At 44.6% G+C, this 13876-nt stretch overlaps 1 protein-coding gene across 3 annotated transcripts in view; it reads left to right on the forward strand.

The window, feature by feature from the left end:
• NFYC (nuclear transcription factor Y subunit gamma) overlaps positions 1–13876 on the forward strand; it is a 97547-nt gene that overhangs the window by 54228 nt on the left and 29443 nt on the right. For all 3 annotated transcript variants that reach the window (XM_075336122.1, XM_075336123.1, XM_075336121.1), the window contains exons 2-3: positions 2582–2691; positions 12313–12384. In XM_075336122.1, coding sequence (XP_075192237.1) covers positions 2590–2691; positions 12313–12384 — 174 coding nt within the window. In that variant the 5' untranslated portion in view covers positions 2582–2589. The remainder of the gene's footprint in view (positions 1–2581; positions 2692–12312; positions 12385–13876) is intronic.

Raw genomic sequence — 13876 nt, forward strand, 5'->3', positions numbered from 1 at the left:
ACTTGTGGGGGACCTCCACTGCTTAGGCACCTCAGGGGTTCTCCTAATGCAACATGGCGTCCGCTATTGATTCCAGCCAATTTTGCAGTCAAATTGCACTCCTTCTCTTCTGAGCCCTGTAGTGTGCCCAAACAGTTGATTTCCACCACATACAAGATATCAACAAACTCAGGAGAAATTGCGCAATAAATTTCATGGTGATTTTTTTCCTGTTACCCTTGTGAAAAAAAAGCTACCTGGTTGAAGTAACAATTTTGTGGTAAAATTTTATTTTTTTATTTTCATGGCTCAACGTTATAAACTTCTGTAAAGCACCTGGGGGTTCAGGGTACTCACCAAACATCAAGATAAATTCCTTGAGGGGCCTAGTTTCCAATATGGGGTCACTTGTGGTGTTTTTTTGCTGTTTACGTACCTTAGGGGTCCTCCAAATGCGACATGGTGCCCGCAATCTTTTTCAGCCAAATTTCCTTTCCAAAATTCAAATATTGCTCCTTCCGTTCCAAGCCCTCCCATTTCTCCAAACAAAGGTTTCAGACCACAAGTGAGGTATCACCGCGCTCATAAAAAAGTGGGTAACAAACATTGGGGTCACATTTTTGGAATTACCTCTTGAAAAAGTGAAAAAATTGATGCTAAAGCAACATTTTTGAGAAAAAAATGAAAATTTTCAATGTGACAACGTAACGTTATCAAAATCTGTGAAGTACCTGTGGATCCAAAATGCTCACTATACCCCTAGATAGAAGCCTTAAGGGGTCTAGTTTCCAAAATGGTGTCACTTGTAAGGGGTTTCTGCTGTTTAGGTACCTTGGCGGACATGTAAATGCAACATGGTGCCCGCAATCTATTTCAGCCAAATTTGCTTTCCAAAATTCAAATATTGCTCCTTCTGTTCCGAGCCCTCCCATTTGTCCAAACAAAGGTTTCTGACCACATGTGGGGTATCGGCGCGTTCATAAGAAAGTGGGTAACAAGTTTTGGGGTTCATTTTGTTGTGTTATTTCTTCTAAAAGTGAATAAATTTGGGGTAGAGCAACATTTTAGGTAAAATTTTATTTTTTGCTTTTTTTCATTCCACTTTGCTTTAGTTCCTGTGAAGCACCTGAAGGGTTAATAAACTTCTTGGATGTGGTTTTGAGTACTTTGAGGCGTGCTGTTTTGAGAATGGTGTCACTTTTAGGTATTTTCTGTCACTTAGGCCTCTCAAAGTCACTTCAAATGTGATGTGGTCCCTAAAAAAATGGTTTTGTGAATTTTGTTGAAAAAATGGGAAATTGCTGATGAACTTTGACCCCTTCTAACTTCCTAACCCCAAAACATTTTGTTTCAGAAATTGCGCTAATGTAAAGTAGACATGTGGGAAATGTTATTTATTAACTGTTTTGTGTGACATAACTCTCTGGGTTAAGGGCATAAAAATTAAAAGTTTGAAAATTGCAAAATTTTCATCAAATTTCCGATTTTTTTCACAAATAAAAGCAAAAAATATCGTTCTAAATTTATAACTATCATGAAGTACAATATGTCACGAAAAAACAATGTCAGAATCACCGGGATCCGTTGAAGCGTTCCAGAGTTATGACCTCATAAAGTGACACTGGTCAGAATTGCAAAAAATGGCCTGGTCATTAAGTACAAAACTGGCTTCGTCCTTAAGGGGTTAAGCCTGGTTTGTCTTTTTATTACTGAGACTTTTTTATTTTTTTTTCTGAAAGGTGACAACCCCTTAACTCTGTAGCTATTGAGTGACTAAACAGTTGACCCCACTGGAGCCAGATCTTTGCTCTTCATGCTTGCATTCTGCGCTGTTCCCTTCACCACCTGTAGAGGGCGTTCTTCCTTAACTATGGTTGTGGGCACTGTTCACCGTCCTCTCCTATTATTTACCCCCTGCCATTCTGATTGCAGATTCCAAAACTACTTGTGCAAAGCCAAATTTAGCTCCATGCTGCCTAGGATTCATAACAGAAGTGCCCTTGTGTATGTCATGAGCTGTTTAAAGGTATTGTTAATACTTGAAAGAGAACACGCCGGATATTTTTAGAATCTGGCCACTTTTTTTAACTGCTCGCAGACTGCCAACAGCAGCGTTACTACTTCTTTATGGCCAAAGTGTATTATCCTGTACAGGATTCTGTACATAGTCCTGAATAATTCGGGGCCATGTACTGTATGTAATGAGGACTTCAAGGGGACTATTGCAGATTGCACTCGGTTGGAAATATCGGGCATTTCAGCAGTGATGTGGTCCTTGATGGTGATACTTCTTCCATAGAGTGCTAGTTATAGCTTTACATACTGTACATCCGTTTGTATGGCTGTGACTTCTGATGCTGTATGGTAGAAGTGCACATGTAATCTGCGACCATTCTTGTCCTCTAGTGTTTCCACACTTCTGGCTCATGCAGGTGGAGCTCCGGTCTGAATGAGCCCATTGTTTAGCCTTTCTGCAGGGCATTGTAGAGATTCATGATTCTGCAGAATATGAAATCTGCACATTGGCAATGCATTGCTCTGTATCGTGTTACGGTTTCTGTTAGATGTTACCTGACCCACATGCTTAATTTTGTCTTTCTAGATCTGAACATGTCTACTGATGGGGGTTTCGGCGCAACAAACAGCGATGCACAGCAGAGCTTACAGTCGTTCTGGCCAAGGGTGATGGAGGATATCAGAAATCTAACAGTGGTAAGAGTTGGCAGAGGAGTTTAATCTGTTTCAGGACAGAGTCACTGTTGTATGACTCTTAAGGCTAAGTTCACACTTCCGTTGTTTTGCATCAGTCACATGCGTTGCTTGACGCATGTGACTGATGCGTTGTACAACGGATGACAACGGAGACAAAAAAGAATTTCTTTGTCGGACTCCGTTGTGTGCGGGGCGCGGAGCTGAGGACGTCAGTGCTGCGGTCTGCATGGCTGGGGACAGGTGTGTGTGTGTGTCTACATGCGGAGTGTGTGAGGGGGAGGAGCCGAGCGGGGCCGTGGAGCTGAGGACGTCCGTGCCGCGGGGACTGCAGGGCTGGGGACAAGTGTGTGTGTGTGTGTACACATGCGGAGTGCGGGAGGGGGCGGAGCCGAATGGTGAAGTCTGCCTCCTTGCACACTGTATCCAGGGTAAATATCGGGTAACTAAAAGCAAAGCACTTTTTGCTTGGTTACCCGATATTTATCTTGGTTACCAGCATTCACCGCTTAGTGCGGGCTCCCTGCCCCCATAACCACTGTAAATATCGGGTAACTAACCAAAGCGCATTGCTTGGTTACCCGATGTTTATCCTGGTTACGGGGGCGGGGAGCCAGAGAGCGCATGCGCAGCGAAATCCTACGGATTGCGCTGCTCCAAAAACGTTACAGGCTGCGTTGCTCCCGCCCGGCGGTCACTTAAAAAACGACTGACCGCGACGCAGCGGATGCAACGCAGCATAATCGGTCACAATCCGTCACTAATAGAAGCCTATGGGGAAAAACAGGATTCCTGCAAAATATTTTGCAGGATACCGTAATTCCTCAAGGCTACGGATTGTGACTGATGCAAAACAACGGAAGTGTGAACTTAGCCTAAGGCTAGGTTCACATTTCCATCATTCGCAATCCGCGGCTCTAGTAAACAATGGAATCAGTTTGGCGGATTCCGTTGTTCCCATATACTTGTATGAGCTGCGGATTGTGACTGATGCCCTTGCGTTGCATCCTCCGCCCGACTGATCAGTCGTGGAACGACTGACCGTCGGGCGGCAGGAACGCAGCATGTAGCATTTTTTGAGCAGCGGAATCCTTTTGATTCCGCTGCGCATGCTCTCTCTCGGCGGCCGAACGATCAGCTGATCGGCCGGCTGCTGTGAGCGATCGGCTGATCACCCGGCGGCCGGCTTCTGTGAGCGATCGGCTGATCACCCGGCGGACGGCTGCTGTGAGCGATCGGCTGATCACTTGGCGGCCGGCTGCTGTGAGCGATCGGCTGATCACCCGGCGGCCGGCTGCTGTGAGCGATTGGCCGATCGCTCTCACATTTTTACAGCTGAGTCCGACAATGAATTCTTATTCTTGTCATCCGTTGTACAACGCATCAGTCACAAGCGTCAAGCCACCCATGTGACTGATGAAAAACAACGGAAATGTGAACCTAGCCTAACAAGTGCAATGCAAGACATCTCTTATTGCACTCACACCAATGTTGGTAAATGATGCAGTTCAGATCTGTGAATTTCCACCCCACACCCACACCAGCATTAATCTGACTGAGGAAAAAATTTTGCAGCATGCTGCTGATGTCTGCAAGCCTAGCATCACATGCACCCATACAAGTCTATGGGAGTGTGTGACACATCGGACTGCACACGGATGACATCCATGTACAGTGCAATGTACGCACAGGCAGGCAGCGGACAGATGGAGAGATTACACTCCCTGTCCTCTGCACCTGTGATCCGATTGCAAGACCAGACTATAGTTGCATGACAAAGGACAAAAAAAACAGGGACCCAGGGCAAATCTCATGACATAGAATTGCAACAACTTCAAAGAATATAAAGGCACAGAAAAGAAAAGTCTTTAATTTTTGCAATTTTGTGAACAAACCATCCCATGAAGCCAAAATCATGCTATATAAATATTTATTGAAAAGATGCTTCAAGACAGTAAATTTTAAACAACAAATCAAACAGATGGGTAAAGTGCAAAAGAGGAATAGAAAAGATCGGATAATGTTCAAAATATATAAAATAGGGTTAATCTATTCATAAAAGAGGTAGAAAGACAGGTGCAAAGTTGCCCTAGTAAAATAGTCCAGTCGTAGTTATCAGACCTCAAAATGAATACTCGCCCATATTAATGTAAGAAGCGTAGGAGACTTGAAACGCGTGTCGGGACGCTGGTCCCCACGTGCAACCCTGGTCTGTCATTACATTAATATGGGTGAGTGTTCATTTTGAGGTCTGATTTTTACGACCGGACTATTTTACTAGGGCAACTTTGCACCTGTTTTTCTACCTCTTTTATGAATAGATTCACCCTATTTTATATATTTTGAACATCTATCCAGGGGCACGTGGGGTCTTTTCATTTCTTCTTTTGCACTTTACCCATCTGTTTGATTTGTTTAAAATTTACTGTCTTGAAGCATCATTTCAATAAATATTTATATAGTATGATTTTGGCTTCATGGGATGGTTTGTTCACAAAATTGCAAAAATTATAGACTTTTTTTTTTTTTCTTTTCTGTGCCTTTATAGTTGCATGACACTCTGCTCGCGTTTGCAGCAGAGCCTGAGCCAACTATCATTAGCATATCGCAATGATTCCAGAGGTAGTGCAACTCTACATTGTACCGAATCATAGCTGCTTGCCGGATTGTCTCGAAAAGATAAGATGATGTAGCCATAGCGCTGGTCTGCTGGTTGCTACAAATGAGTACTGTAAGGCTATGTGCACACTAGAAAAAGGATTTTTCTTAAATTTCTTGAGTGAAGGATTAGCGCACTTGCGTTAAAAAACGCACCAATAACGCACCTGCATTTTTACCGCGATTTCGTGCGTTTTCGGTGCGTTTTTACCACTACTTGCTCCCTGCGTTATTGTGCCATTATCTATGGCAAATAACGCAGTTAGCTGCAGAAAAGTGACATGCTTATTTTTTTTCTTAAGGAAATCTACTGAAAGATTTTTTTTAAGAAAAAAACGCAGTGTGCGCACAGCTATATTTTTTTTTTTTTTTTTTTTTTTGCCATAGGTTTTGCTGGAGAATGTCTGCAGAAGGGTTACAAGAATTTCTTAAATTTCTGCAGCAAAAACGGACCAAAAACGCGGGTAAAAAACGCAGTGTGTGAACATAGCCTAAAGGGTGCTTTACATGCTGCAACATCGCTAGCGATGTCGAGCGCGATAGCACCCGCCCCCGTTGTTCGTGCGACATTTGGTGCTCGCTGATGTAGCAAATATTATCGCTACAGCAGCGTCACACGCACATACTTTGTCAGCGACGTCGCTATGAACAATCCCTCCTTCAAGGGGGAGGGGCGTTCGGCGTCATAGCTATGTCACTGCGGCGTCACTAATCGGCCGGCCAATAGAAGCGGAGGGGTGGAGATGAGCGGGACGTAACATGCCGCCCACCTTCCTTCCGCATTGCCGGTGGACGCAGGTAAGGAGCTGTTCGTCGTTCCTGCAGCATCACACAACATCGTACCGGTGGCAGCAGCGATATTAAGGAAAGGAGCCACGTGTCAATGATCAGTTTTTGAACGATTTTGCGATCGATGATTGTCGCTCTTTGGTGTCGCACGCTGCGATGTCGCTACCGGTGCCAGATGTGCATCACTAACGACGTGACCCTGACGATATATCGGTAGCGATGTCGCAGTGTTTAAAGCACCCTTAAGGATGTTCAGTGTGTTTTTGGAGCGGGATTTTTTTTTTTTTGCATGCTTTTCTGTTCTATGCAAATACATGGTAATAAACTGCTTTTTACAGTACAATACCATGAGATTTCAGAAGTCTCGTGCAGTTATACACTTGCTTTTTTTTTTTTCCTTACTGAAATTGCTAACTGTTGCATTTTTTAAAAGACGCACCATGTAAATTCTTTCAGTGTTTTTGCTGCTTTTTTTCACCATTTAACCTCCTCTTCACTATACATGACGTACTGGGTACGTCATGGATCGTGAGAGGTTAATCCCCCACAGGCTGCCGTGGGCAGTCCGCGGCGATCTGCAGATATGTCCGCTGATTTCAACAGCTGACGTGTGCCTGCCAGGCGCGAGTGGAATCGCGTTCCACCCATACCTTTTAGATCTCGCTGACAAATTCTGACAGCGAGATGTATCTGCGAGCCGCCATAAGGAGAACTTACCCCAATCGGAAGTCACGTGACGTGATCACGTGACTTCCGGTGGTTGCCATGGTAGCACAGGGTCATGTGATGACTCCTGTAGCTATCATGAGTCACTTTCATTGGCGGCAGAGGGCAGTGTGGGAGAGTAAAGTATATTTTCTCCAGATCTCAGCTGTGTAGCTGTGATCTGGATAAATAGAAGAGCGATCAGACCGCTGATTGTTATAGTTACCTAGGGAACCTAGTAAAATGAAGAAAAAGTTTTTTGAATTAAAAAAAAATAAATAAACCTGAACGTTCAAATCACCCCACCATTCGGCCCATTAAAAAATAAAGGTTTAAAAAAATATACACACATTTGGTATCGCTGCGTTCAGAAACGCCCGATCTATCAAAATATAAAATCAATTAATCTGATCAGTAAACGGCGTAGCAGCAAAAAAATTCCAAACTCCAAAATTACTTTTTTTGGTCGCCGCAAATTTTGCACAAAATGCAATAACATGCGATCAAAACGTAGCATCTGCACAAAAATGGTACCATACAACCCAGGGATGCGGTGTAGGGTTGTACTTTAGGCTTTGGCCACGTCAAAGGTGCACTGAGGTCCACTCATTTATATAGCCAATGATATGCTATAGATTACATTAATTGTTATGTAGGGCTCTTAACCCCCTACAGACTCCCTCTAAAGGGATCTTGTCAGGTCTCTTAAACCCCCACCCTCCCCAAGCTGCAGCTACAATTTGCATTACTGTATTTTTCGGACTATAAGACACATCCTGGTTTTTAGAGGAGGAAAATAAATTAAAATTTTAAGCAAAAAGTGTGGTCATGACACGCTGTTATGGGGTAATATCCCCAAATTCTCTACTAAGGTACCCCATCCTGGTAATGATCCCCTATCCTTGTATATTTGTCCCCCATCCTGTTATGTAGCCCCATCCTGTTATGTAGCCCCATCCTGTTATGTAGCCCCATCCTGCTCATAATATACCCCCATCCTGGTATATGCCCTCATCCTGCTATATGACCTGTATCCTATGGCATAGAAAAAAAATAAACGTTTATACTCACCTTTCCTCACTCCCTGCAGCATCGATCATCTTCCTCTCTGTGTTAGCAGCAGCGCCGCTGACCTGTGTAGAGCTGTTCCCCTGCAGCATTGCAATGTCCTCCTGTCTGCTGGTGTGTGTGTCTCACCGCTCTCTACACAGATCAGCTGGCCGGCAGACAGGAGGACACCACGGTGCTGCAGGGGAACGGTGACAGGAGAGTATACTTTTTCACTGCACCCCACGCTGATGATGCGCGAGGGGCAATGAATACAGCCGCACATGATCACTCCAGGCTGTAGTTGCCAGGGTGATCACGCGGGCCGGCTGTTTGATAAGCGCGCAACCCCCGCCTACCTGTCAGCGCTGAGAGATGATGGGCGGGAGGATGCATATGAAATGAGCAGGCCCACATGGTTATGGCAGGCGCTGATGCAGCCTGTTCGTGCCGCCGATCACCCACTCCACCGCAACACCCTTATTCCCCGCAGCTATGCCCTACATTCAGACTAGAAGACGCAACCCCCCACTTTCCCCCATCATTTGGGGGCAAAAAGTGTGTCTTATAGTCTGAAAAATACGGTACTCCTTAACGACCCATGACGTACTGGGTACGTCATGGATCATGTGCCGTTAATCCCCGCCCCCTGCCCGTGGGCAGGCGGCGGTGATCCGCGCACATATCAGCTGTTTTCAACAGCTGAAGTGTGCCTGCTAGCCGCGGGTGAAATCGCTTCCACCCGCGGCAATTAACCCCTTACATTTCGCTGCCAAAATCTGGCAGCGATATGTATGTGGGCGCCGCCATGACAGTTACTTACCCCGCCCCCACCGGAAGTCACGTGACATGATCACGTGACTTTCGGTGGTTGCCATCGTAGCACAGGGTCTTGTGATGACGCCTTCAACTACGAAGTTTCACTTTCGTTTTCACCCGGCTCGGAGCAGGGTGAAACAGTAAGTGACTGTATCTGCTGTTTACAGCTGTATAGCTGTGATCAGCAGACAGATAAGAGCGATCGGATTGCTGACCGCTATAGCCCCCTAGGGGGACTAGTAAAATAAAAAAAAAGGTTTTAAAAAATAATAAAACCTAAAAGTTCAAATCACCCCATTGAAATTTCAAGGGTTAAAAAAATAAGATATACACATATTTGGTATCGCCGCGTTCAGAAATGCCCGATCTATCAAAATATAAAATCAGTTAATCTGATCAGTAAATGGTGTAGTGGCAAAAAAATTCCAAACGCCAAAATTACGTTTTTTGGTCACCGCAAAATGCAACAGGCGATCAAAACGTAGCATCTGCGCAAAAGTGGTACCGTTAAAAACGTCAGGTCGAGATGCAAAAAATAAGCAGTCACTGAGTCTCAGATCCCTAAAAATGAGAACACTACGGGTTTTGGAAAATGGCGCAAAACGTGCGCCACTTTTTTTGGACAAGCTTGTGAATTTTTTTAACCCTTTAGATACAAGTAAACCTATACATGTTTGGTGTCTACAAACTCGCACTGACCTCAGGCATCACAGCGACACATCAGTTTTACCATATAGTGAACAGTGATTAAAGTATCCCAAAAACTATTGTACGATCACTTTTTTTGCAATTTTTCTGCACTTGGAATTTTTTTGCCGTTTTCCAGTACACTATATGGTAAAACTTATGGTTTCATTTAAAAGTACAACTTGTCAAGCAAAAAACAAGCCCTCATATGGCAAGATTGATGGGAAAAATAAAGTTACGGCTCTCGGAAGAAGGGGAGCAAAATCGGAAAGCGCCCGGGGGCTGAAGGGGTTAAGCAGTGCTAAAATTGTATTTTGTTTTTTTGGTTTTTTTTTAAAAAGTAGTTCTATTTTGCTTTGTACGTTATGTTAGTGAGGCAGGACTAGTTTGTTGGGGTACCTCTTCTTTCTGATTTGTCCTGCCTAGGATCTTTTAATCACTACTCCCTGATTGCCAGCTTCCATATGATCCTCGGACAGTAGAATTGCTGCCAAGTCATATACGCATGTGATAGATTTCCGGCAGTCCTACCATGACAGCGATTGTATGGAGGCTGTCAGTTGCATATCGGGGGATGTGATTAGAGAGTCTGAGGCAGGACCTGACCTGGTAGGTTTTCTATAAATGATTAACTATCCATTTAATGCAAGGACACACGGGGTCCACTAGTGCCTCTTTTCCATTCTGGTGCATTGAAGTGAACCGAGCCTAAAGGTCCAGTCACACTAAGCAACTTACCAGCGATCCCAACAACGATAGGGATCGCTGGTAAGTTGCTAGGAGGTTGCTGGTGAGATGTCACACTGCGACGCTCCGCTCCAGCGATCCCACCAGCAACCTGACCTGGCAGGGATCGCTGGAGCGTGGCTACACGAGTTGCTGGCGAGCTCACCAGCAACCAGTGACCAGCCCCCAGCGCCGCGTGGAAGATGCTGCGCTTGGTAACTAAGGTAAATATCGGTAACCAACCCGATATTTACTTTGGTTACCAGTGCACGGAGCTACACGTGCAGAGAGCAGGGAGCAGCGCACACTGAGCGCTGGCTCCCTGCTCTCCTAGTTACAGCACACATCGGGTTAATTACCCAATGTGTACTGCAGCTACATGTGCACAGAGCAGGAGCCGGCACTGACAGTGAGAGCGGCGGAGGCTGGTAACAAAGGTAAATATCGGGTAACCAAGGACAGGGCTTCTTGGTTACCCGATGTTTACTGTGGTTACCAGCCTCCGCAGAAGCTGGCTCCTGGTGCCTGCACATTTAGTTGTTGCTGTCTCGCTGTCACACACAGCGATCTGTGCTTCACAGCAGGACAGCAACAACTAAAAAATGGCCCAGGACATTCAGCAACAACCAACGACCTCACAGCAGGGGCCAGGTTGTTGCTGGATGTCACACACCGCAACATCACTAGCAACATCGCTGCTACGTCACAAAAGTTGTTCCTTAGCAGCGATGTTGCTAGCGATGTTGCTTAGTGCGACGGGGCCTTTAGGTTACCAGTAAACCATTAAATGTTGATGTTCGCTAGCTTTTTTTGCCCTGCTCTAGGAAGTATAGACAGATTTTCTCACAAGCACAGATACTACATGGTAATTGACATTTCAGATTGTCATGATCTGCTATCTTATTTGGTTGAAAAGAATAAAGCGCTGTATATTTGATCTTCTTGTCTATACAGGCACTATATGGCCAGTTATATAAATGTGTAGCACTCAATCAATATGAGCATACAGTTCCTCTTGTTACTCTGGGCCTTTGTCAGTCTTTGTGCAGCCTGGCCAATTGTAGTGACCTCCTGTCTAGATGCGGCTCTTTTCAGGCTAACTTCACTATTGCACATGAAGGCAAACTGTTTTTACAAACTTTTTTAATGAGTTTGTGCCACATATGGGTTATCTCCTATCCAATCAATACGGGTTAAGAAGTTATTGATCACATGGGGCTCCCACCAATATCGACTAATTGCCGAGACCCAGAATCTGTGTTATCACAGAGCCATTCTTAGGATCAGTAGGTATCCCAGCAGTCAGCTCTCCACCAATCATAAAGTAATATGTCATGTCCTAACGATTCTATTGAGAAGGAACTACCTTAGGCTATGTTCACACACTGCGTTTTTTACCTGCGTTTTGGGTCCGTTTTTGCTGCAGAAATTTCTTGAGAAATTCTTGTAACCTTTCTGCAGACATTCCCCAGCAAAACCTATGGCAAAAAAAATTAGCTGTGCACACACTGCGTTTTTTTCTTAAGAAAATTCTTTCAGTAGATTTTCTTAAGAAAAAGAATGAGCATGTCACTTCTTTTCTGCAGCTAACTGCGTTTTTTGCCATAGATAATTGGCACAATAATGCAGGGAGCAACCAGCGGTAAAAACGCACCGAAAACGCGGCAAAAACGCAGGTGCGTTTTTGATGCGTTTTTTAATGCAGGTGCACTAATCCTTCACTCTTAAGAAATTTCTTAAGAAAAATCATTTTTCTAGTGTGAACATAGCCTTAAAGGGTTATTCCTATCGCCAAGATCCTATCCAAATATGTAGTAGGTGTAATAATAATATGAGCAAAAACCTCCAATTAGAAATGTAATATAGTTGTTCTGCTTCAATGTCTCTAACCATATGTGCAGGGCATTGCAGGACCTTAAGTATCCATGGTTATGACCACTAGCAACTAACTGGCTGTGACTATATGGTGGTCGTAGCCATGGATACCTAAGGTCCTGCAATTCCCTTAACATGAGGTAAGTGACACAGTGAATCAGAACAACTGTACTACTTTTGTAAGTGGAGATATTTGCTAATATTACTACATCTACTAAATATTAAAATAGGATCTTGGAGATGGAAATACCTTAAGATCAGTTAACTGCAAATACAGAGTCTATTCTAGCATCTGTTTTCTCTCTTCTCTCCACACAGAAAGATTTCCGTGTTCAGGAACTTCCGTTGGCTCGAATTAAAAAAATCATGAAGCTTGATGAGGATGTTAAGGTGAGCCTAAATTTCTCTCATGGGAGTATCATGTTGTAAAATGTCGTTACATATGAAGGCAAGGGGCTCTGGGAAGACCTAACGAAGACTGAGGGATGGTTCCTAAATGGTAATGGTCTCCTCCTTTCCTTGATATGTTCCTGTTAAAACAAGGCACATATCTAGTCATGTAGAAAATGTCTCCCTCATGGTTCATGATCGCATAAGCATCTACCTGGTCTCCTTGCTATGTTACCCATAAACGCCTTCAGATATTCACTGTAACTGGTGTGTACGTACTAGATGTGTTAGAAGTGTAATCGTTAATAAAACATTGCTGAATAAAGGCTCAAATATGATAAGACATTTTAGCTTTGTTTTCACCCGCAGTAAATCGCCTCCTGCTGACTGAGGAGCTTGTCAAAGCTTCATGGTCATACATGATTAAATTGGGAAAGACTTGGTTGGAGGAAAATTTAATGGGACTATGTTTAGTCCTTTGTTTTAAAAATAACTACTACCCGCTTTGTGCACTTCAGTGTTAGTGCTGGAGAAAATTACTTTACATGTTTGTACAAATGGGGGCTATTTGTTGCACCCTCATTGTGGCCAAGGGTTCTGTCTACAGTTACTACCCCCCCCCTTCTTCCCCATTTCCATTTTCGAGACTCCACACCTTCCTCCTTTAGCCGCAACATTTACCCCCCACCCCAGCAGAAAATGGAAAGAGCAGTTCATCTACTAGTTAAAACGTCCGTGGTGTAACTGTACTGGGCGTGCAGGTCTCCGTAGCTTCCGCTTCTACTCTGCACTAATCACATAGATCAGTGTAGGGCAGGGGAGAGAGACTAGTTTTCAAAGTGATCGAGAAGACCATGGTGTCGACGTTCTCCTCCTTTATGGGACGCTGCCTGTGTGTGCGCCTGTGTGTGCGCCTGTGTGTGTGTGTGTGTGTGTGTGTGTGTGTTACGGAGAAGACCAGCGACCCTGAACAGTGTGAAGACTGAACACTGCTCCCCAACCTGTCAGACTGGCATCTGTCGTGACTATGTGCCAGTGAATCAGAAGGAAGGATCTCCCTTGGGGGATCGATGAGTGATGGGTCCACCAGAGAAGGGAGTGAATCACCCTCTGGGAAGACATGACGAGGTAAAGTTCCGAAAGGACAGAATACGCTAGGGAAATTTCTTGCGCAGTGGGCGCTTGGGACGCTGTTGTGGTAAGGAGGTGCTCTTGCCTCCGGTCGCGTCCTTTCACCAAAGAGATGAGACCCTTGGAAGGGTAACCCTGTTAAGGATCTCTTAAGGCCCCGTCACACTAAGCAACATCGCTAGCAACATCGCTGCTAACGAACAACTTTTGTGACGTAGCAGCGATGTAGCTAGTGATGTCGCAGTGTGTGACATCCAGCAACAACCTGGCCCCTGCTGTGAGGTCGTTGGTTGTTGCTGAATGTCCTGGGCCATTTTTTAGTTGTTGCTGTCCTGCTGTGAAGCACAGATCGCTGTGTGTG

The sequence above is a fragment of the Anomaloglossus baeobatrachus genome, chromosome 2, assembly GCF_048569485.1.
Source record: "Anomaloglossus baeobatrachus isolate aAnoBae1 chromosome 2, aAnoBae1.hap1, whole genome shotgun sequence".
Classification (NCBI taxonomy): domain Eukaryota; kingdom Metazoa; phylum Chordata; class Amphibia; order Anura; family Aromobatidae; genus Anomaloglossus; species Anomaloglossus baeobatrachus.